This window comes from Netta rufina, assembly GCF_964035555.1.
Source record: "Netta rufina genome assembly, chromosome: 2".
In the NCBI taxonomy this organism is placed as follows: Eukaryota; Metazoa; Chordata; class Aves; order Anseriformes; family Anatidae; genus Netta; species Netta rufina.
In genome coordinates, this window is record NC_140124.1 from 92,058,744 (window position 1) to 92,084,407 (window position 25,664).

Below are 25,664 nucleotides of genomic sequence, written 5' to 3' on the forward strand. Positions count from 1 at the left end.
TAAAGCTGAAAGTTTCAATTAAAAGTTTAAAATGTGATCAGTGATTTTCTCAAGTCTCCAAATTTGTGTCTTTAATTAGATCTGGCTCTTAGTCCAACTAAAGGTGAAAAAAATGCTAAATTACTTGAATCCTGGCTTATCACAATGGTTTCTTCATTCCTACTAAAATACAGGATCTCAGGTGGGACATTCAAAACAGCAGTTACCAAGGAAGAGGCAAACCATTAACCATGGAATCCAACCACCCTTCATTTAGGATTGAAAATTTCTGGTTTTGATCTTCATTTAAACGTTTTAGAACTTCTAAACTGACTCCAATGTTGAAACAGCATAGGAAAAAAAATTAAATGAACCCAAACTCCTCCATTTTGAATTTTACATGACATTAATTTGCTAAGGAACCTCTAGAATAACATAGTGTTTTAAAATGAGTCAAAGTTACAATCAGGCAAGACAATGGAAACGATATTTTCAGATTTCCTAGGTGGGATGACTGTCTCCATGGGACTAGACCAATTTCAAACAGTAGCCATACAGACTTCATACAGACACTCCAAATCAACTTGCAGGCAATAAAATATGTAGAGCAGAAGCATCTCGTTTTACTTCAGGCTCAGAGGAAGAAGAAAAGAAATAAAATTCATCCAGCAAGCCATCAAAACCATAGTATCAGAAATACACTGTTTATAACTGGATTCCTCTAACTGAACATTATCATAGTTAGGGAATAATGCATAAAAGACTAAAACCCACAGCACAATGCAATAGCCAGCAATTACTGCTTGACTACATACTTCTACAAATCATGTAAATAGAAGCTAATTAAGGAAAGCAATTATGATGCAAGCAATAAAATATAAACCACTTACGCTCCTGGGCCTTGCCATGTCCATGTGATTGTATCCTTCAGAAAGGAAGCATAACAGTTTTAATTATTGCACTTTAAACTTCTGTTAAATTATAGATAGCATAACCGATGACATATGGCTAATAGGTTTTCATGGAAAATTCAATTTCCACAAGTTCTTAGTCCCAACATGAGTAAACCAAAGATAGCAGGAATCAAACTCTTATGAAGCTAGGAAACACCCACCAATTCAGCTCATAAATGTGGAATATCTATATCTGTATTTATAAGACATGTAAAGATTTTCAGGGAATTCTTAAAAAGCTGTTAATCTTGGAAAAAAAAAATATATATAATATTTTAAACCACAAGCTGATGTTCCTTGAGATTCTCAGTCCATGTGCGTTTTCTTGACCCACCCTGCTGGACAGAGTGTCCAGCAAGTGTCCCTACACTGTAGCTGGACCTCCAAGCTACAGATATGAGCTCTGCAACAATTCTCGAGTGTCTGAGACCTGTAGAGATGACTTAATGGGAATCCTTTCAACTGAAAAGAATTAGTAGGACCAGGAAGACCACATGTTTTACCTCAAAGAGGATTTTTCCACTTGCTTTTTTTCCCCTCACGCATGGCATCCATCCATCTGCCTGATCCAAAAATCAAATGGTACAAGACATCTAAACCCACCGAGCTGCTCTCAGGGAAGACGAGCAACACTTTTAGATGGCTGACATGAAAAAGTTTACAACTCCAAATCCCAAAGCCACATGGGAACATTTCTTGGAATCCACAGTTATAATCCTGCTCAGAAAGTAGGGGGTGATGCCTAGCAGGAGTTTTAACCTCCTTTCTACTACTCAGAAATTACTGTCAATCATCCCTGAATTCTAACCAATTTTTTATTGCAATAAAAGGGTCTTGAAAGAGATGGAGATGATGCCTTTATGAACCGTCAAAAAAAAAAAAAAAAAAAAAAAAAGGAATCGTGTAAAACATTAACAGAGGGGAAATAGAAGTTAAAGAAGTAAACAAGATGCAACTAGCCGAAAGAGAACAGAGACCTTGAATGGAGTATATAACAGATCACAAGAAGGAAGATGACAAAGGTCACAAGATTTTTAAACTGTAAGACTAAGAAATAGGGTAGGAAAAAATTGCAATACTTGGAGACTTAATTTACATGTAGGAGCAAGAATGCAAAAACCTGAAAATGAGTTCCAGGTTTGTTTGTTTGTTTTTCTTTAACTGGAAAAATCATGCACAAGTCACTACAAAGCCAACAGGACTCAGGAAATTTATGTTTCTAAAACATTGGAAAGATTTCTGCTAACCTACTGACAAATTTCTAGGTTTGTTCTATGCTACCACAGAAAATCTTTAAGAAGAGTTTAGGTGATTGATCACATGCTGTGATCTTGAAAAAAATCAAGTTAAACTCATTTTAATTATGACTTTAAAAATGTGACTCAGGGAAAACTGAAAGGAGGCAGCACAGGCATGAAAAGTGAAAAATATCATTATCATGATAGATCAACAGCCTGGAATAAGGTCAATACGCCATGAAGGACTACTAAGAATTTAAATTTTGACTTCCAACAGTTATTTTAAAACCAAACAAAATATCATTAAAAAGTATTCCATTTCCAGCAATCGACATGGGTGCACGAGTGTAGACTTCTCCACCTAGTGATCTTATAGAACTCGGTCTCTAGTTCTGCCATGAAATAAAATTCTTATGGCAATTTTGATGTCTCTGGTAATAATACAAGTAAACTCATGAGGGGCTTTGTTTTTCCCATAAAGAGCTTTCATTTATAAGCCCTGACTGTTGAAGAGTAGATGGCTGACGTTCTCTCTTACCAGGGACTAGATTTGCCATAATAGAGCACCAAAGCACTCTGTGTATCTCACTCATCTCCCTAAATTACAACAGTGCAGGAGACAAAGAAAAAGCCAATCCCCCTGCCTTTGGCTAGGCAAAGGATCACTAAAGAAGAGTAGATATTTTCAGAATTCAGCCCTCGATAAACTCAAATAAGTAATATATCTATCAACAATCTGGTGAGAAATTCCCAATACGAATGTCACAGTAGACATGTGGGCTTTTTTCTCATTGAGAACATTTGGATTCAATAGGGATAAGGAGTAAATGCCAGGGAGTGCAGAAGAGGATTGCGTCCTTCAGGAGAGAGAACTATTTAGTGGTAAGCTCTCGCTAACGTATATTTTTAGGATGAAAAGAGCAAGCAGAAGACAGTAAGTAGTGTTTTCCATACCTGGGTTAAGATACTTCACAGCTACCAGCGTATGCTCACAGACAGCACACACTCTGCTAACACTGAAAGAACAGCTCGAAACTTTTATATCTATTAATGGATCCTTTGGATGGTGTGGAAGTCCATCTTTCACATAATTTTATTTGACATAGGGAAATGCTGAGAACCGTACCAAGCTATAAACATAAGAGCAAACATTGTAGCAGAAGGAGAGCAAGCATATAAAAATACAACCACTCAGCTCTGACACAGTAACACTGAAGAAGAGATGCTGCCAAACCTCACAACAAATAGCACGGCTAATTTCGGGAGACACGTGGACATCGAAATATGGTTAAAATAGATCTGTAATATTTAGAGAGGTATATAGCCTTCTATAGTTACCAGCACTCTGCTAGAAAATTCAAATAAAGGAAGAGCTATATGAACAATGAAGGGAATTAGCATAAAAATGAATTGTAAAACAATTGCTGTAGGACCTGTGGATTGGGCATCCGAGCATTTCCTTTAAATGGAATATAGTCAGTAGCTGTCTAACATCCTACATGCAGAGCACGATGGCTGAGCTCAAGCTAAAAGCAGTGGAGTGACCGAACACAATGCCTGACTCGACTTTGCTGGCTACGGAAAGAACTTAAATTCTTCTGTAAACCCCAAATTATAATATGCAGTGGTCAAACAAGTAGACAGAGAAGAAACCAGAAACAATTCAAGTTTTCCAGAAATGTAGTCCTACCCTATGAAAACCATTATCTCCCTACTCCATTCTTTCTTGCTACTTAACTCTTAACTGCAGCCTAATCAAAATCTCACCTTCATATACCACCGTATTGTATTCCTCCTTCCCCTCCTCATTCCAACTTCGATACAACTCTTCTCTGATCCCAAACTAATATAAACTTAAGCAGCAATAGCAGTTATTCTCCTCCCCCACTCAACGTTTAATGAAAGTTTGGAGGTTAAATTACTCAGCAAGGCACTGAAACCTAGCAGTATTTTACAGTAATTAAAAGTAGTAGGAACAAGTAAAGTAACATACACAGATTCAGATATTCACAATATCTACATAGATATTTACAGGTTTAAAACACGTTGTAATAATAAAAAAAAATAAATTAAAAGCTCAAAAATTTCTTATATTGAAGATAAATCAATGTGAGCCTCAGTCTCTTCATACAGCATTAGGAACATTTATATTAGCTTGCAAACACTGCATATTATGTACTACATATTTTAAGATATTTGCAGATTAAAGTTCGGTAGCCTTATTAAAAATATATATAAAATATAAAAATATATGGTTTGATATTTTCATATTGTAGTTTTATAAATATGCATATTTGCATTATAAAAAAACTGGCAGTGCAATAAAGGTTTTAAAAGCTACTCAACCCTTTCTTGGAAATAGTTATGTAATCAGAAGTCGGGGCAACGCATTACAATGCTCTTAATTCTACATGAGCATAGCAACTGCTACACTTGTCACAACATCCCTGAAGATAACTGAGTTACTGCTATCATGCCTGATCTCAGTCAACGGCAAGTGCTGGTCTATGCAAGTTAAATAAAGGAACTAAGAAAAGTTACTTATTTATTTTTTAAATCAAGCATGTTTGATATCAGCCTATAAATTGATGGAAAGTTCAATGGATGAAAAACAAAAACAAAAACCAACTTTAAAAAAAATAAGCACTCAGGAAATGAAATCCATCCTTAGTTCAAGGGGTTGTTAATGGGCTAGTCAAGGAGAGATGACACGAGACCTGATGTGACACACATCAAAGAGGCAAGGTAGTCCTTATTTTACTTCTGACTCTCCTCCCACCTTCCCCTACATAATGTCCATTTTAATAAGGGGACACACTGGACCTGAAAATAGCCCCAGAGGGCTCAAAAAAAAAGAAGTTCAATTATAAAAGCTAGCATGGTTGACTGGGAAGCATCTAATTAACTGAGGAATGCAGAAAGACAGGATTCTTGCTGCAACAGGACAAGAAAGTATCCACAGTAAGAAAGCTGAAGTAAAACACAATCCTTCATGATCTTGAGGTAGATCAGGTGAGTTTCATCTTCGTTTACCTAGATCTTTGCAACCATTTGTGACAACTGTTGACTTTACATATTGTAAAGAAACACTGTGTTTTACCTTAATCTGATGTCTACTGAAGGACTATTTCAAACTAGCTAGCGACCCAAGTGCAAAGTGAATGTGAAACATGGACAATGAGACACCTTATGAAGGTGCCAAGATCCCCAACACGTTTTTCTATTATCATTTAGCTAGCTGTGTTAATGCGTGACTAGCATCCTCACACTCAGCAGGCGCAGATGTACCTTCCAGCAATAAATGAAGAAAACTCCCCAGCACACAGTGTAATAACGGGCAGTGCCTCAGAACAAGTGTCAGTTTCTGTCTAGGACCTTTATGTCTTGTCACATGCACAGCACTTCTCACAACAACCTGAATAACTTTCAGAGCACTGTTTAATGGAGTAACTTAACTCGAAATTTAAATGCTTCTGCTTTTATTAAGTCTATTTATCCTGCTAGAAGCTTAAGGAACGCATACTCAGCAAATAAGCGTTTATTAGTACTTTCCGAATTTCTAAGCCTAATTATCTAACCTACAAGGTTACAGAAGTACCAATGAATTTAGAGGAAAATGCCCCATGTTTCCAATTACATTGCAAGCTGAACTTACCAGTTTGTTTGGGTAACGTAAAACCACTGGCTGTACAGGAACTCCAGGAATAAATGCTCCTAGAAGGCACAAGACACCCCATTACCTTATAGCACATTTTGGTACAGAATTTATTGCAGCAAAAGATTTTATGATTAATGGTCTGATAATGTATAAGGATTAGTTGATAGAGAAAAAAGACCCAGAAGTAGCCTCAAAAGTAATTAAAAAAAGAAAAAAAAAAAAAAGAGTGACAGTGTATGTCCACCTTTTCAGAAGGTAAGATTATGAATGTTTACTTGTATTTTCTAAATTATACTTTACATAAACTGTCATGCACACATCTCAGAGCCCAGTACCAAATTCAACTTGATAAATTATAACAAAAATTAAGAGAACATGCAAGATAGTTAAGTCAAAAGATTCCTCATGGTCAACAGTATTTTTTCCATGAAGAATCTAAGCTTTCTTATGCAAAAGAAGCTCTCTACATTTAGCTAAGCAACACTAGTTTAGAGGAAACGTATCATCTCTGAAGTAACAGAATGATTTTCTTTTTTTTTTCCCCACCTTAATTCCCCTCAGAAGGGCTTGTTTTTAGTCAGTTATGTAAAATACAATGGAGTATACTGAACTAGAGCTATTGCACGGAAGTGTCACTTCATTTCATGTGAAAATTATGGTTCTAATAAGTGGCACAAAATCTACGTGTCATTTGCTAATCATTTTCTTTATAATTATCTTATTCAACATTCTTCTAAACATTTTTTTTGTGAAAACATTTGGTTTGAAAAGAAAACTTTACTTAAACTAAGTTTTGTATGGTAATTTGCTAAATACTGCTGAATATTCCAATTAAAATTAAGAACCAAATGATGAAAGTATACTGTATGCTTAGCATTATGTTTATTTTACAGAATGAATAATTACATAGACGTGAAAAGAAAAACTGCTAGTGGTGTATAAACATCTTTAATGAAGGTTATTTGAACGGGGCCTTGCAGAGATGTGGTTCTTGGCCCAGTAGTTCTATTGGTTCTATTATGTCTCCAAGAACAGCAGCCTAAGCAACTTTCAAAGATGACAAAATCTGAGTGGTAGATGACAACGTTACTATTTAAACAAAGCTAGATAGTTTGCCCATGTCATTAGCTTGCATGACCACAAACAAAAAACTGCATAATAAGAACAAGGAATGTAGGCCATAAAAGCAGAACTGGGAAAGGCATCCTGAAAGCAGTTACTCAGAGACCTAAAGTTACTTGATATCAAAGTGAGGTATCTTGAGGCAAAGGAATTCTGGGAGGCTGGACGGATACAGAATGAAGTTGCAGCAGGAAAAGTGAGATAGTCAAGAGGCAGACAGCAGCATGTACTAGACCAGAGGAGAGGAAGATAGTGGGAATTGGAGGCAGAAAGTATATGGCATCTGGTGGCTGGAATGCCTATGGAACAGAGGGAGAGAAGGAAAACAGGGTTTTAAAGAAGAATTTGGATGGGTTTTCAAAGCGTGGCCAGGATTTGGGGAAGGAGGAGAGGGAAGGAATAGAGCGCGAAAGAAGCAGATGTTCTAACCACCACTCATTCATCTACAAGGTAAGCGTTAAGAAGGGTGAAGAAAGAGCTTTTTGAATGTTTGCTCAGTATTTCCTTCAGCCAAATGAATTAGTGCAAGGAACCACAATGCTGACTCACTGCATGATATTCCAGTAGGGATATGTAAGTTGCGAGCAACATAAAATGAGACACTCAATAAGAACAGAACACGGTGAGCTAGGCAGAAGCCTAGGAAGAGTCAAAAAAAACAAACATATATCACAAAGGCCTTGTTCTCCGCAGCCTGCTCATTCTCATCTTTGTACCTACACCAGGAAGACAAGTTTTTATTAACCATTGCTCGTTCACGGCAGTGTTGACAATCCCATTATAACCACAATTCACATCTGCGACAATGTTCAGTGTTATGTGCTCTACTAATTTGATAAGCTAACAGGGTGCTACTAACAGAAAACAGCCTAGAATGCAGACATTTGATAATAAAGCTTGAGACAAAAAAAAAAAAAAAAAAAAAAGAGCCCCTGTAACAGTGTTATACTGGCAAGATTCTTGTGCTATCTTCACCAGAATGCAACTCAACAGGAAAGTTCAAGAAGTCAGGAATCAACCAAACACTACGCAGCAGCAAATGCAGCACCAGTCTGAAATGGATACAAGCTGATACCTTTATAGCATATTGAAATACTACAAGACAGACCCAAAAGAGGAAATGGAGGAGGCATTAACAAAAAAAAAGAAAAAAGGACAACCACAAACAAATACCCAGTAAGAAACCTCCTTCAGCTCTCATGAATTTCAAAAGTCAAGAAAATAAATCTAATTATTCAAATCAACGTTTTACATAACAGTGGAACTACAATTCTACAAAACAATTGCAGTTCAAGAAATTTCTATTTCAATCCCACCCTACTGCAAGATTTAATTCTATTTCTGCAACAGCAAACAAATTACAATGCAAGTGGTATTTCAGAAATTGAAGAAACAAGAATAGTCTGTAGAGAACAGAGAAGTAAGCATCATACCTACCAGGCTTGAACGTAATTAGACAGGATCGGTTTGTGCAAGTGCCCTCTGGGAATATCATTATCTTCAAGTTAAAAAAAAAAAAAAAAATTGAGTTAAATATTTGAATGTGTATTTATAAAATCTTTTAAAATATAATGTTAACCAATTACATTAAAAAAAAGCAGAACTACTTTTCCCTGATAAAAGAAAAACATTTTTGACTATTAAGACAGAACTCTGCTTGACCTCTTCATTGAGGAATTTTGTTTTTTTTTTTTTTAAACCGTTAATTTGCCTCTTTCTTGACCTCTGATAACAACATGATTCTATCAGAACATTAACAGGGACTAGGAAAACCTCACGAGTTTGAAAGAATTCTCATAAAAGTCTTTGGTGCCTGTAAAAATATTGTACTCAGTTCTGCACCAAAACTAAATTCCTGCTCCCAGTCTACCTGCTTACAGGCTAAGAAAAGAAAGATTGATATCTTCTTTCTGCATTTATTACTGGGCTTGCACACAGATATGAGAATGACAGAGGCTGAAAATATCTAAACGGAATTCTAACAAGAAGAAAAATGCTCAAGTTGAACCAAATTCAGAGGAAGAGATTAGACTGAAAAAAATGCACAAAAAATCTTGGCAAAAAGCCATGAACTGCTGAAACTTTGCTGCGTTACAGAACTAGGCGTTTAAAGGAAGTAAAAAAAAGAAAGTAAATAAGACAGCAATGAACTAGAATGATCATTACTGGTTTTATTGCCTACTTTTGTACAAGTTTGTTAGATATTCTAGAAATCATTTCAGCTCTGTAATTCAATTTCATCATCTGTAAATATGAATATTTATTTGTTTTTAAGTGCTTTGAAATCTATTGATAAAAGTCATGATGTGAAAGCTCTGGATCGCCTTTCTGGCACTGTTCAGAATGTTTCAGTAGTCCAACATGTGGACATAACCACTGTAGTAGTAACAATGCCATTAAAAAAAGTAATACTTTCTATCTTACTCTAAAAAAAAAAAATCACAAGAAAAGTGCTTCAAATTTTGAGAGAAATTACATGCTTTTATAAAACATAGACCTTAGGCATTCATCCCTCCCTTCTCATTACTCTCTTCCAACGCACTTTATAAGCAGTCACGTTTTAAGTGAAGAAAAAACCCTGAAACACGATTACAGAACTGTTTTCACGATGTGGCCCAACAGAGACATACTCCAGTTACTAGAACATTTGAATTGCTTGGATTATCTCCAGCAGTGACAGTATGCCAGAATACTGAGAAGGGCAGGAACGCACAATACTCCCCAGGTATTCTACTGAGCACCTAATGATTTTCTTAGAGGTCTTCCTAAACCTGACACAGTTTTGTCCACTCAATATCACTTAAAACCTCTCTTCCCAGGAACTTATCCAGTCTCCCCTTGAAAACACACTGCAATGAAAAGCTAGGTTACTTTTTTTTTTTGGGTATAGATTAGGATCTTATGTTTGATCTTCCAAAAAGAAGGGAGAACCTCACCCCCCACAAACCACCTAAAGCATCCTGCAAGGAAATGAAGAAAACTGCCTATCTGAAGCCTTGAAATGCCAAATACCATCTGACACCCAGTAGGAGCATACAGTACCTGTGGCCATTTACCATCAGATTGAGCGCGTCTCTTTATCTCTTCAACAGTTTTCCTGCGAGAATCCTGGTCTGACCGAGACACAAATACTGGTCGGATGTATTTGATAAGAGCTAAAGAGGAAGGAAAACAAACAAGCAAAACCGCATTTTTTTCTACTTTGTTTGAAAGAGATCCACTTCTACCCCTGCAGTCCTCTGGACAAATACTGATAAATGTATATAACTACTTTATTATATTTACTACAACATTAAATTCTCAGCTGAATTACTGGAGTTTTATTCAAATACTTTCATGAATTCCTGCGAGGGAAACCAGTTTCACAATTCTGGCACTTGTTCAATCTTTAATAGACCATTATACATAAATCACAATTTAAAACACGATTGTGCATATTATGCATAGTTTTCTGTAACAAAGCTGCTGTGGCTGACTACAGCCAGTTTCCTCCTCCTACAAAACCTACAGTACTCCCCCCATCCCACCCCTAAAAGCAGCAGGAGCCTCCCTAGGCAAGCAAAAACATACCCTATGGCTTGAACTGCCATTGTCTTTATTTCCTACGACAGCTCAGCTTCACTGATGGCACTCTATCAAAGATATTGCATACGTGCTTTACGTTATCTTTTCTGGGGCAATCAGCACAATCAAAAGAAAATGCATGCTTATTTTCTAAGCTGTCACCTGTTTGCCTGTTTCTCATACTAGATGATTCAGATCTCAGGCATTCTTTTCCTGGCTCAGTGGGAAAACTTTTTATACACAGGAAGACACAAAATCTGAATTAGCAGGAGTCAGAAAGCAATCCGCAATACCCTACCCATGCATGTCTATCAAGGATACTGAAGCCCTCTCTTTTTAAAACAAACAAAAACCCCATCTATATACAAATCTGCAATGTTAAAGAGCATTACAAGAGAAGCATCTGCAAATATACCACTATGTTTTAACCTCAGCAGGCTGTCCTTAAATAACTTATCACCCCCATATCTTGTAGTCTTACTTAGAGGTTTAAGTCACTAAATCATTAGCTATTCTAGTTGCCTAAAACATACAAATAAAACACAGTTTTCATATTTGCAGCTACTGTAAGATGAGTTCCCTGACACTAGTTGTATAATCTTCTTTTGTCAAGGATATACTTGCTGCATTAATGGATCAGCCAGTACTTAAAGTGTGAAGAAAAAAAACAACACCACCAAACAACAACAACAAACAAAGCACAGCATAAAGAACAGTCCTGTACTCAGCAAAAGCTGCTGGTTCAGTTAGCGTCCCACTGGCAGTTTAGCCAGCACTCACCAAAATCGTCCTGTGGTTGTGTTAAACTAACCCATCGCACCTTGCAGCAAATTCCCAGACATCTGACCAGCCTCTGAAATTGCGTTTATCCCACAAGTTGCAGAAGCTTAGGACACAGTTTATTAGATAAAAGTTACCGGAAAACACGTTTGCATTTTTTCCTACATGCCTGCTCTTGACCAATATCCACAGAACGGTGCTGACTAGGGGAGCATCGAAGGCCATCGTGGGCCAGCTGGGGCTACTGTTGTGGGAAGGTTAAAAACAAAACAAAACAAAACAAAACAAAAAAAAAAAAACACCTCAAAAAAAGAAGAAAGAAACAGAACAAGCCAAGAAAAAAAGCAAAGAAAACCATACTGAATTTCACAGCTCTTTCTTATTGATGGTAGTCATGAGTTTCTCTTACTGTTGAAAAAAAAAAACAAAAACACACCAATTATAACAGAAAAACCTCAAGCATCCTCAGCTTTTCCCCAAAAACTTCTTTTGCATTAAGCCCAGATGATGGAATTCAGACCGTGGAACGAAAAGGAATTTCAGAGCTCCAAGGCTCTTATACAAATTGACTTCTTGTTACAGGACTTCTTTAAAACAGAAGAAATTAAGCAAGCAGGTTTTACATTATTATGAGAAAGATACCAAAATATAGGCAGATGTCTTTGAAATAGATAAGCTTGACAATAAATTCAAGATACTCTGAAGAACATGGGAGTTCATTCGTGCTCTCCAGGCAGGCTACAACGCCAACAAAAAGTGGGCTGTTGGCACTCAAGCTGTTGACCTTAATGGTGTTGTAAGCTGCTGATTTACAACATAGAGAGAAGAAATCTGCAACATTTTTGAAAAAACAAAACAAAACAAACTGCTGTAAGGTGAAAAAGTGTTTAAGGACTCTTTCAATGAATTTCAGCAGTATCTAAATGTGAGATTCTCTCTGAAGGGCCATGGCTATACAATGGTGCTCTGTCTTGTGTTGGGATAGAGAACTGGATGATTAAGTTGCAGAACTTGATGGGGAAGTAATTTGGTATCTTTTCAGTTCTAAGATGAAAACATGTCCAGCTACCCGGGCATATTTTTTTCCCTCTATATAAATATTTCTTACTCATGATGTGCAAGAAAAGCCTATCAAGCACCTTCAAGGGATAAACCTGAATGGAAACTCATACATTTACTAGATGGGGGGATCAATTGACATCAAAAATTGATAGTTTTTATAGCACAATATGATCCTCCCTTCTCCTATAGCTTCTCTGTATTCTGCAAAGTACAAATTACCTCCTCTCCTTCATAGACTTCATCTGACTATCATATTTCCCTATTCATTTCAAAAAGTACCAACTTCCTCTCTTCTCTTCAGAGGGTGAAGTTACAGACGTGGAGCAGTTGCTTAAAGTTTAAATTGGCTTATCAACTTAAATTCAGTTTCAAAATGTTCAGACCGCAAGAAAGTTTTGAATCTCAAAAGTTGCCTAAGAGCACCAAATCACATTTTGCTGACAAATTGCCTTTCCTTCTTACTGAACTATTTCTGCACTGGCACTGACTTCATCAGCTATGAAAACTAGTTGAAATATAGCTTTTATCCCAGCTGTTTTACCAGTCAAAAATAAGAGAGATGAACTAGAAGTTGGATCCAGTAGACTTAACGTAAAAATATAAGGACCTATGCTGACAGGTGAACAGATCCAGCTTCCTCAGCCCACCTAAGATGATGCTACAGATTCACAGATGCCACCCTCCTTGGGCCCCGACCTACCAAGGCTCTGGAAAGCCATCGTGCTGAAAGACATCTCCTACTTCAGTATCATGGTGATGTGCTCAGCCTGTTCTGGCACTCTCTACTTACCAGATGCTGCTTGTTTATTTTTATTTTATTTTTTGGTATGATCACTGAAATCTCACATGCATTTCACTGAATCATAGAATGGTTTGGGTTGGAAGGGAACTTTGAAGGTCGTCTAGTCCAACACCCCTGCAGGGACAAGAAGGGAAATCTTTGACTTGATCAGGTTGCTCAAAGCCCCGTCCAACCTGGCCTTGAACACCTCCAGGGGTGGGGAATCCACAGCTTCTCTGGGCAACCCATGCCCGTGCCTCATCATCATGAAAGATTTTTTTCCTTATATCCAATTCAAATCTATCCTCTTTCAGTTTAAAACCATTACCCCTTGTCCTGTAATTAAAAGCTCTGGTAAAAAGCCTTTATCTATCTCTCTCATAAGTCTTCTCAATGCATGTTGCAAACCGCAGCAAGGTCTCCCCACAGCCTTTTCTTCTTCAGGATGAACAACTCCAGCCCTCAGCTTTTCTTCACAGGACTGCTGTTCCAGCCCTCTGATCATTTTCATGGCCCTCCTCTGGACCTGCTCTAACAGGTCCATATCTTTCTTCCACCTGAGACCCCAAAGCTGGATGGGACCATGTGGGGTCTTTGGGTGAGCAGTTCCTCCCTGAAGTTTAAGCCAGTGCTAAGTAGGTGATTTTCCTCACTACTAATGACTAACTGAAGAGGTCATAACTCTTGTTAGAGCCCAAAAAGGGTTTTTGTTTGTTTTATTCTTTGTTTGCCTAAAAATAAGGAAGTTGTCCGAAGGAGTCACGAGTTAAGTCTGATTCTGAAACTGGATTTTGTGGTCCAGGAGAACTGCCTTCAAATTAGAAAGCAATAAAACATGTATATACAGACACACATGTGGAATACTTCCAGTGCCATGAAGAGCAAGCTTTTAATCATCAGGAATAAAACTGCCAATGGATCAAAAGCTTAATATTCCATGACTGGCAAACTAAGGGTACAATAATACAGGCAGCTTCTCTAGAAACCTATTAAAATAGTTCCAGAACCAATCCTGGTAAACCATTAGCATTCAGATCTTTCCATGCTTACTAAATGACCTGATCCTTCCGTTAAACAATTATAATACCCTGATCAACACTGTCATTACATTAACTACATATGGAAGACATCCATACATGGCTAGACAAAGATCATCTCTTCACCCAAAGTCCTCACCAATGAAAATTACCTTAAATTTCATCTGTTGCTTCATTTGTCACGTGTTGAAAAGTCAGCTCAGAGTTAAATGGATGTACTTTATTCAAAACTTATCAGAAGATTCTGAATGACTGTTAAAGAGCCTCAATTAAGAGATAGCAAGCTTAGGATTATCAGCAGCTGACTGCAAAACTCCACTGCAGCCAGTACAAGAGGTTTGCAAGACTTGCAAAGCTGAAGAACATAAAAACCAATTCTGACTGCTCTGAGAAATTCTAGATGAGTATCTGGAGTGTTGGCAATTCACCAAGCAATCCAAGAAAAACACGACCACCTTTTCACAGGTAGCATTAAAGAAATACCAGTAGTCTAGTACTACAAAATATATCTCTACCAAAAAAAAAAAAAAATTATAAATAACATTAAATTAAAATAGCAGATTCAAAAGGAGGAGAAGATTGGCAGTTGCATCTGCTCCACAGAAAACCTCTTTCAAGCAACATTTATATATAAAATATATATATATATATACATATTATATATATAATTATATATATATAATTATATATATAATTATATATATATATATATATAATTAATATATATATATATTAAATATATATATATATATATATACATGTATATATATATATATACATATACATATATATATATATATATATATATATATTTATATATATATATATATATACACACAATATACAAAAAAACACTATTTCTCTCTACCAGGAAGTTTTCACTAAACGTTTGACCACTCATTACAGTGATTCCTTACCTCTCTTTTAAGGTCCATTTACTTTAGCACCACAAGCTACTGTAAATGATGTTGCTCATATAAAAGTATTATTTAAAAAAAAAAAAAAAAGGTTTTTTTTTTGAATTCTGAATCTCAGTTATGACCTTTACCATACTTAATTCCATGTCATTTTTCTGAACACTTCATAATGGACTGCATCAATTTCGTGGCTACACGATATAAAATGAATGCAGCTATATAGGAAAAAACACTTAGACCGTACTATAATATTCCAGTAATAGTCCATCCAATCCCTACATGAAGTTTTCTGATTTTTACTTTTGTAAATGTTTTTGCTCACAGATGGAAAAAAAAACAAAACAAAACATTAAGTGAAACTTTTTAAAAATTGATTGCAGTAAGTCTAGGCTTTCAATTGAAAGTTTCTGAAATCACCTTAAAGTAAATTAAGTATATAGGAAGCAGTAGGAACTTTTCAATATACATTATTTGTGTCGTTGCACTGAAGGTAGCAATCTCGGTATCCCTACAGATTCTACTCAGGTTTTTCCACTAATCCTCACTGAATCCAACATGGAATATTTAAGTGGCAATTACAGTGTTCTGTCAAATGCCATCCTACCACCCATCACATTTCAGTAGCACAACATGGCCTGGAGTTCCCTCATCTAGTTGGGGTCCTGCAAGGAGTCCCGCTAAATGCAAAGAAGAGCTCCACATGGAGCTCTTCAGCACAACTGCACCAAATAAATCAAAATCACAAATCTGATGAAAATCTACGTTGGTTGTTTAAACACTACTGACTTGGGTATCTGCAACCATCTGCTTTTGCTTCTCCCTCACAAGCAAACCCACTGATGCATGAGGAGTTAGCAACACACCCTTGATGCAGGTTACCATTCAAAGCAGACAATGCTCCACGAAACACTTCTGGGACTGCACCCCTACCCATGCTAAGAAAGGGAAGTTCTGGTAGACTATCTATAGCCTCATGCTTTGCTTCTATAGCCTCATCCTAATTTGCTTTTCTAGTTACCGGGTCCTAAGACGTTGCAATTTCAGCAGAAATAGAACCATGAGCTCTCTGGAATTGTTTTGACTCAGTACAATAATTCATCTTTGGAGAAAGGACAGCTCCCCTTCCACCCTCCCTTTTCCTGTTAATATTCAAACTAGACCAAGAAAAATAATCTTGCCACGTATTACAGCATTTTTTTTCTTTGTGCTTCAGACCTTCTCATCCACAACCAGTGAAGTTCCTAAATAATGGTTTTTAATTTAAAACAAAACAAAACAAAAACTTACTTCCCCAAACAGGAATATCTTTGCTTTCTGCTTTCATCACAATGGAGGCGAAGGTCATAGTTACTGGAATGGCATCGAAGTAGGAAGAATGGGGAGCCACTGTTAAGATCGCTGCTTCTGCTGGCAACGCCCGCCTGCCTTTCACGTTTATCCAGTGGAATCCACCAGCAAGCCACATCATTCTCATGATTGCTTTCAGCAAAACATCCACTATCCTGAAAAGAGGCAAGACAACAGTTACACTGCCACAGGGGTACCTTCAAATAACAAAAAGAAAAACATTACATAAAAACTATTAGCAAGACAAAAACATAGGCAGGATGCACTGCTGAAACAGGAACATTGCCCAGACCTCCTGCTTTTTTTTTCTGAGCAGGTTTAATGCCACTTAAGGTGAGACACCATTCAATTTCATCTCATTCCCAAATATTAATACTTGTAAATCATAGTACCATTGGCTTTTATTTTAACATTAATTCTGATTCAGACTATGACTGTTGAGCTTTGCATATACAATGCCTAATAATGCTTTCTATTAATACCAAAAAAGCTCTAAAACTAAGCCCTAAAAAAAAAACAAAAAACAAAAATAAACAACACTATTAGGATGTTGTTAGAATGCAACAACCCTGATTCCTGGGTTAAAGTTTACCCAAACAAACCTCTGCAGTAACTTAGTGCAGAGATTCTCAATCAGGGGGTTGCAAACAGAACGTATCTGGGAGCTCTGGAAATATTTCACTTTCTTCCCTCTGCTGTTATAGCTGGGCAGCAATGAAAAGAGAAACATTTGTTTTGAACCAACAGGGTGCAAAGCCTAACCACCACAAGTTGTTATCCTCACGGGGATCGGAGGCTGGAGAGCTGGGTGACACAAAAGAAGACGAAATAGGAGAGGGCCTGCTGAAAGGCTTGAAAATTACTGTATGCAGAATTGAAGGCGGTCCATTATTCCTTCAGTCATTATACCAGTATCACTCCAAATTAAATGTAAAGCGACATGCCTCCGCAGTTCCCAGCCTCCTTCCCTCCTGCGATACAAAATGCCATCAGCTTCCCTCACGCTACTGCCAGCTCATACTTTTAATGTTCTCTGCAGAACAGGCAATACACTACACCCCTTCCTCGCTTCTCGAGCGGCAGTTTTCACGGATGGGTGAGCACCACCTTACATTCTACCTTAATTAGCATTCCAATACGAGAGCAAGCACAGATTTATTAACGAGCGCCAAAGCACGGGGCAAGCCCTCGGAGAATCAACAGCAGTCTTGTCAATTCATCACCGGGTAGGAAACAATGGGGTGAAAAAATTGGAAACAATTTAGAATATGAAATCTGGACGCGTTCCAAAGCGTCAATCTTCATAACTGTATGGGAATAATTAAAACTGAAGGATGGCACAATGAAGCTTTAATACGACATCCTCAGTGAGTCCTCAGTAAAGATATGATGCTAGCAATGTTTTTCTGTTTTTCTCCCTGTAATTCTTGGGTCGTTTGGTAAATCAAACATTGTTAAGGTGTTTTGTTAGGTATTTTTAGTTTCCCAACTGAGGAGAATGTGTAAATAATATTTTTCTTATATTTTTCTTTTGAATAGGAAAGCAGGTCCATGGGACAGACTTATCATGAGATATTTCCAGTCTTCTCTATTTCCAACTGCTGAACTAAACACAGGTTCTCTCAGTATTATACTACATCAGGGACTCACTTTCGCCACCAGGAGAGGGGCTTTTCAAGCTCTTGCTCGTCAGATCCCATTGAAGCAATGAATGCAAAAGGCCAGGCCAACAACATCATAAAAGCAGCAAAAAAGAGCCGGATGGGAAACAGAGTCAAGGTCATGAAGGCAATCTGCAAAACCCAAAACAAGTGAGTTATTCTAACACAATTTTAGACTGAAAGAGTAATTGCTAGAAACTGCATATTTAAATTTAAAATACCTCATGTTAAACACAAACGTGTATGTTTCAATCCCAAGCACACAATCGTAGTGTATGTGTCACAATTTTGTACTCACAGATCTGAATTACAGCTGAAACACAGCGACGCTCTTAAAAGCTAACACAGTCAACTTTCTGCACTTCTTCAGATCCAGAGTTTGTCTGAGAATACATCCGCATCTTCTCTTTCCTTTCTGCAGCCTCACATTAAGTAAATATTTAGCATGGGTGTGTTGTAAATCTTACTGCTCCGTCGAGGAGCGAGTCCGTCACAGCACACGCAGCCAGTGATGTGCACTTAACTTCTTCAGCAGTAAGTGGATGGGGTAAGGCTCCAGAAGGCTGGCTAGGGGAAAGAGTGAGGACCGAAAACTGTCTGATGCTGGCCGGGGTTGCACCAGCACTGCTCTAGTTGCTCAGGGGAAGCTGGCAGAAGACGGACAAGATGCTATGAAATGATAAAAGGAATCTGTGAAGAAAGAATTCAAAAGGAAATATGCTGTGCATCCACAGGTGCACCAGATGAAGCAGAAAAGTACTTCTCAACATCATCATGGCCAGACAAGGATGAGAAATGAAGCATATGGTGCTGTCTCACACCGTGCTTCATCTCATGCATCCCAGGGTGCTGTGGAAAGCATCATTCATATCCTGCTTCTCTTCCCTGATGCAGCCCGTGTCATCACGCAGCTCAGTTTTCCATTGACCAGCTCCCGCGTCCTCTCGCTTCCCCAAAGAGCTCACTAAAGCACCTCACTCCGGCAGCACAAACCTTTACATCTGGGGTTGAGGTAGGAAACAGAGCAGGAAGAAACCCAGAGCTACCAGTTCCTCAGACAGCCCACTGCAACGCCAGGTTTTACAGTAACAGCTCAGACCAGCACCATCATCTCTCAAGGACTACGGTCCTACTCCCCAGAACAGGACTCCAGTCCCGGGGCACACAGCTTCTGTTTGCCACAGCAGAAGAAAACTTTTTTCTTCCCTCTTTGATATGATCGTTTCCCAGATGAACCGGTTCAACTTCCTAAAGCGGCAATGGTCAGATAAGCCCTGAAGTCACACTAACTCACGCAACTTTGCATCCACAGGCTGCTGCTTCTGGCAGCAAGCAGCAATTGAGTCACATCAGCTGTGTAATACAGCTTCACTCACACTGTGGAAAAAGAGGGGAGGAATAGTTCAGGACAAGGTGACATGAGCTCTGGCAGCTGTGTGAGAAGAACGATACGCACGATCTTCATTTGCAAACGAGACTGGAGAAGAGAATGAGGAGCACAGGTGCAAGTATCGATTAGAAGCACGGACAAGCAAAAAGCGAGAGACAGCATAAAGGGTTCAAACGTTTCCGAAGATCAGAAAGGGAGAAAGCAGCAGCCCCAAGAAAACTCATAGAATAGGGGAATATTCATCTGCAAACTGGAGAAGAGAGAGCAGCTGCTTTCTAGGCTCTCCAGAAGGAAGGGACCAGCTGTGGAGAAAAAAAGGATGGAGAATGCAGGTGAGGACACAGCCTCTGGGATTCACACCCTCTCTCCAACTCCTCAAAGCCTCCTCCTGCACCAGGGCAGGAGGCTGGCTGGTGGTGAGCTATGCAGCCCTTTGCATCTGTGCAGCAATCTGTTATATCGTGACCACTTTAGAGCCACGTAGCAGAAGAGAAGCAGCTGTTGCATCCACAAGGTTTTGAAAGATAGCATGAACAAGCAGAAAAGGCCCCTTGGGCTTCTGTGTCCAGAGATAGCAGGAAAGAACCAGCAAGCAGCAGCTCCAAGCAGCCACCGTGACACCGGCCTCTTTAGCAGGTGGGAGTGCATGACCTGCCAATAAAAGCAGTCTGATAGCAGAAAGAAGAGGATGACTACACTTGGCCCCTGAAGAAGGCTTGGAATCAACATGGACATCTGGAGGTCCATCTGGACCTGTACTTTGGGAGCTGGAGCTCATGAGCAATTTTCTCAAGAGGGCTTTGACTGCAGCTCAATTACATGTGTGTTCTGCGAGATCCTACTTAGCTTTTCAGAAGCTGACAGGTGTGATGTGCAAGACCTACAGGCAGCAGAAAGGAAGAGGATGGTCTGAGAGCTTGTAACGAGTCTGCCTGAGAAACTGGATCCCACCCTTCAGCCAGAAGGCTCCAATCTGCTGCAAGGCAAGGCACTGAAACTGAAGAGGTTATCATGGTTTCCTTGTCCAGAAAGGCCACATCCTGATTTGAGTATGAACTTACAATGAAGGTATAAAACACGAACTTAAGGCCTTTGTAAGTTCTTCAAAGCTTCAGGTCCTACATATCTAAACACTGACCACAAGAATCACAGAGCAACTTTGCGTCTTATGTGTGCCAGTTTCTTGTCCTGAAAGTCAGCAACATACCTCTCATGCAGGGAAGCTGTAAAATGCACCTTTGAAATTACCGATACAGGGAGAATCAGCCTTATAAGCGGTTCATTTGCAACAAAGTTCCCATGACTTACAACAAAGTAATAGCCAAATACTGAACAAGGAAAAGGGAGGTTCTAATTTTTCTTTTTAACAGAACAGACCATGACTTGCCCTGCACTTCCACCTCTTCGCTGTTCTCACCTCTACAGCCCCCAGTCGCCAATACCACAGGTGGCTCTGAAGGAGTAAGAAGTTCCTCCAGCAGCAATCCACCTTACCACCTGCTTTCCCACTCGGCAAGCTCCTGGAGATAATTACGGGAGTGGAAAGGTTCATTGGTGATTCAGCCAACCTAACAGATCATTGCTGCTAAGGAGGGTGGTCCTGGTCGCTCTCCCCTCGGGTCCCTTCTAGCACTTATCCGAGCTCGCAGCGAGCAGTGCAGCTCATTAAGCTGAAGAAAAGCAATCCCAGCAAAAGAAAGGAAAAACCAATCAGAACAGAGGAAAACACAACAATCTGCTGGTTTAATGAGCCAAATCAGCTCCAAAGGAACACCAGCACTGGTGCAATACACAGGCCAGAAACACTGGAAGCAAGAAATACGGCACCATATCGCGTTTGTAAGTGGCAGGAGGCAAGGCTACAAATGCTCTGTGACAGCTTCAGCAAAGCTTCTGCCTGCTCTGCAGAGGTAACCAGGAAGAAAAAGTTTTGACTTACTTGACAGCTGCCCAGAGCATGTTATGATGATGAACGAAACTTGTGGTTAATGAAATCATGTCTGCCTGCCTTCCAGAAAGGATCTCTTTATTGGAGTATAAAAATAAAACAGGTAGTTTCGGGAATGATCCCCATTGTTATCCTCAGATTAGCGCCAAACAGCCGCAACTTCTACAGGAAGCACGAGACTCAGTTCTCTGTACAGCTTGCTGCTTTTGCCCTGGTACCTCCCAGTCTTTATCAAGTCAATAAAAAACGTGAACGGTTTATTGGGTCTCAAAGGGATTTTTTTTTCTTTTCTGTTTTTCTTCCTCTTTGTGGTTGCTTTGTCCACTTACTTTCTACTTTTTTGCTTCCAGTCTGAGGCTGAAATCCTTTAAGATGCATTTACTCTGAATTGCAGTAACAAGCAAAAAAAAAAAAAAAAAAAAAGTTAATCTAACCCATTGCAGAGTGCAGGATGAGGGAGGCATGAGGTGGCAGTGAAGATAATGGAGCTATCTGACAGACCATCAGCAACAAACAACAGTCTTTCAGACAAAGCAGCCTCATCTCCCCGTCCCCTGTGCTCGCCAACTTCACGTACCTCCAGTTCCTAACTTGGTGAGGCCGTGCAAACCCAGAACTCACCCCTGTTCAACTCACAGGGCTGACAGAAAAACCTATGACACAGTCTGTGCCTCCAGCTGAACAGGAAGTGAGTTCAGCTGTAATACTTCATGCTGAACTCTTAGTGACAGGCCAGGACTGCATGGAAGAGAAAGCACTGCTGTAATCGACTGTAAAGGAGCCTCCCCAGCCCAGAAGCCTCCCTTTCTGGGAGCGCGGCATTTCACATAAGCCAAATAGTTTCACAGCTCTCCTTTAAGAGTTTCTCATCCAACTATTCTTTTAATTAAAAACGAGGTTAGGAGAACATCATTAAGGCAAAGAAGAAAATCAATCATAGCTCTCTATGTCAGCTTGCGTGCTCCCTCCTTAAACACTGCAGAAAGACGATTACAGGACTGGATGGGCTAAAGAATTTTGTGCCACAAAAGATGGTTCAGTTAGAAAGCAAAACTAAGCCAGGCTTTGATAAGCTTATTCCTCTGGTCTTCACACTGTAAAACACGACGCAGCTTGCAGTTCTCATTGGGAATAACAAATCTTTGAGATCCAGCGGCAAAGCTCACGTCCGATACAGATGCGCGGAGCAGCCCACATGGAAGATGGGTGCGCTCTACGGCCAGCCACTGAGTTGGCGGAGAGGATGAAGACGAACCACACTGGTAGCTTACGTGAGCCTGCAAAAAACTATGAAACTGGTGTTCTGCCCTTCTGACAGTATTTTGAAAACCCCTTGTTAATAATCAGGTAGAAAGAAGGAATATTGAAGAGAGAGGTTACGAATGCAAAATAAAACCTTGTTATTGTTATACTGAGACACGATCAGAACGCGTATGACTACACGCTATCTTTTCTTCCCATTGCAAGACTTTTGCCTCATTGTTTCCGTGTAATTAGTGACACGAGGAATGAAGCAAGTTACATGGCAAAGACATCATTGCGACTGCACGATTTATCGAGGAGGCTCTGGGTATAAACTGAAGGAGGCAGATGACACCAGCCTTCTTCTCTCGCCTCCCATTGAAACAATTTAGCAGCAGCCACCGGATTCAGCCCTGATCTGCCTCACAGGATTAAAAAAAATCGGTAAAAAAAAAAAAAAAAAAAAAAAAAAAACCACCTTGGGAAGCCCGCTAGGAATTCCCTGCCCGTCAGGTGCTCGACATGAGGCGCGCTTCAACGCGGGGTAACGCGGGCCATGTGCGCCTCCTCCTCGACACCCAGGCGGCGAGGAGGCAAGGTAAAGACGAATTCACACCAGAAATACCGGAGCAAAATAAACCCGGGGCTTTATTCCCGGAGTAAAATAAACCCGGGCAGGCGGCGGCGGTTGGCGGGGGCGCGGCCGCCTCACGGAGCTGTGAGGAGGGGGGGGGGGGGGGAGGGGGGGAGATGGAGGCGGGAGGGCGGTGAGATGGAGGAGGGAGGAAGGGTTGGGGGGAGGATGATGAGGATGAGGATGATGGAGGGAAGGGCCCGGGGGCGGCCGTGCCCCTACCTTGGCTTTCTGCAGGGGGCCGAGGCGCAGCTGGTGCACGAAGGGGCTCCGCGGCGGCGGCCCGCGCTCCCGGCTGCCGGCCACGCAGCATCCCCGGCCGCGGCTGCTCAGCTTCATGGCGGGGCCGGGCTGCGGCCACGGCCCGGAGCGGGGACGGAGCGGAGCGGAGGGGAGCGGGCGCTGCCGCTGCCGGTGCCGGTGCCGGTGGCGGTGTCGGTGCCGGGGGCCGCTCGCTCCCCCAGCAGCAGGCGCCGGCCCCCGCCCTCCCCGCCGACCGTGCGCATGCGCCCTGCGCGCCGGCTCCGGCCGCTGGGCTCGGCGCCGGTTTCCGCGTCGGTTGGGAGGATGGCGGGGGGGCCGGGTGGAGGGGCGGGGGGGCTGCGCTCGCCTCATGGCGACGCTCCGCCCGAGACCACCCGCCCCCTGGGGCTGTTCAACCCCACATGGGGGTCCTGGGAGAGCCCCTCCGTGGTTCAGGCGCCCGGTTGGGGGTGGGGGGCGATGTTAAGGCTTCCCACGAGAGACTCCCCCCTTCATTCCCCATGGGTTTTGGTCACAGGCAGGCTGCAGGAGAAACCCAGCTCACTGCAGCTGAAGAAAGAATTAAAAATAATAAAAAGGATAAAGTGAACCCCCTCCCCCCGAGACCACTGAGCTGGGTGAATGTCTCCCACACGCTGCAAAATGTGAGGAGGTGTTTTCAGATCTCTTGGGGGGCCTTTGTTCCAAGCAAACCTAGACTTCTTTATTTATTTATTTTATAAACCAAGGAGTCTCGCTAATTTGCAGCCCGGGATCATGAAGGAGTTGGAAGGAAGTAGCTAAGGTTGGGTCCTAATAAATCTTTGGATATAAAGGAAGTTCTTGATTATTAAATAAGCGCTGGTGTTCTGCCAGGTCTCAGGAAGCCTAGCCGAGTGACCGGCACAATCCTGGGCTGCTTAAATTGACGCCAGCCACAGGCCAAGCAGTGCAAAAGGTACATAAGCCGTTTGATAAAGAAGTATGTGCAGATATCATTAGTATCGATCATCTCACAGGTCTTATAAGGCAATTCTGGTGGCCTTGTTCAGTGAGATTTAAAGGTAAGCTGATAAAAGCAACTACAATAATGCATTGCCTCTACAGTTCCTAATCATTAGGCTTAGAACTGCAAAATGGTCCCTGAATCCAATGGTTAATACCATGTATACTTCTAACAGTTAACGCTATAGCTACAGTATCAATTAACTAGGTGGTACACAAATAGTTTTTGACTTTTGAAAGATCAGAAAAGGCATCAAAGGTTAATCTTCATGATAGTGGAGTTTCCTAGGTTCTGCAGGTCCAGAGTCTCAAGATTTTTACCAAAGATCCGAAATAAGCTCACTGTTAATAAAATCTGTGGACATGCTAAATGGTAACCTGGTAAGCTACGCTGAGAGTAACTGCAAAATCATGTGGACTGACTGGTAAAATTAACAGTTTCAAACAGGCTTTTACAGCCCACTCCATATATATTTCCAAACCATATAAGATATGCTTCTGGAATGAGAGCCTGTACTGTTGTTGGGTGTACCAACAAGATTTGTGTATCGGAAGTCAACCACTCTGTGTATCAGTGAGACTGACGCTAGAGCAAGGTGTGTAGTTTTCACATTAAAGATCAGCTGGTGCAGAAAAGACCTGAAAAAAATGTTAGAGGGCTGGAAGAAATATCTTACAACAATACATTTAGAAAGCTACATCAATTTAATTTATCAAACAGATCTTTTAAGAGTTACTGCAGTGTTTAAATACCTTCACATGGAACAAGTACCACGAGCTAAAGCTTTTTAAGTACTAGAAAAACATGTAAGAGGTATCAGTGGTTGGGAACTGAGGAAATCTCAGTCAAATTTAACAGTTTTAATCATCCGCAAGCTATGCAGTTAGGTTTGGGACTGGCAATGTGGCTTAATGGCCCATGACGTAAAGGCCAGAGTACATGATCCAATGATCCCTTCCAACCCTCAGCTCTCTAAAGTATTTTAGCTGTGTTCTGGAAAATTTGGCTGCCCTCTCCTTTGCTCTCTCTCCTATGACTAAGCCGGTGATTAGTTCATAGGGGCTAGTTTCCATGACAGATAGCAGAGTTCTTGAAGAGTTAA

At 40.4% G+C, this 25,664-nt stretch overlaps 1 protein-coding gene across 1 annotated transcript in view; it reads right to left on the reverse strand.

The window, feature by feature from the left end:
• LPCAT1 (lysophosphatidylcholine acyltransferase 1) overlaps nucleotides 1–23,749 on the reverse strand; it is a gene marked incomplete at its 3' end in the record, with an annotated part of 47,185 nt that extends 23,436 nt beyond the window's left edge. Inside the window, exons 1-7 of the mRNA XM_084283264.1 lie at nucleotides 23,536–23,749; nucleotides 18,089–18,231; nucleotides 16,379–16,593; nucleotides 9,993–10,105; nucleotides 8,388–8,448; nucleotides 5,826–5,884; nucleotides 870–904 (exon numbers count right to left, since the gene is read on the reverse strand). Coding sequence (XP_084139390.1) covers nucleotides 870–904; nucleotides 5,826–5,884; nucleotides 8,388–8,448; nucleotides 9,993–10,105; nucleotides 16,379–16,593; nucleotides 18,089–18,231; nucleotides 23,536–23,652 — 743 coding nt within the window. The 5' untranslated portion in view covers nucleotides 23,653–23,749. The remainder of the gene's footprint in view (nucleotides 1–869; nucleotides 905–5,825; nucleotides 5,885–8,387; nucleotides 8,449–9,992; nucleotides 10,106–16,378; nucleotides 16,594–18,088; nucleotides 18,232–23,535) is intronic.
• Nucleotides 23,750–25,664: the final 1,915 nt, after the last annotated feature.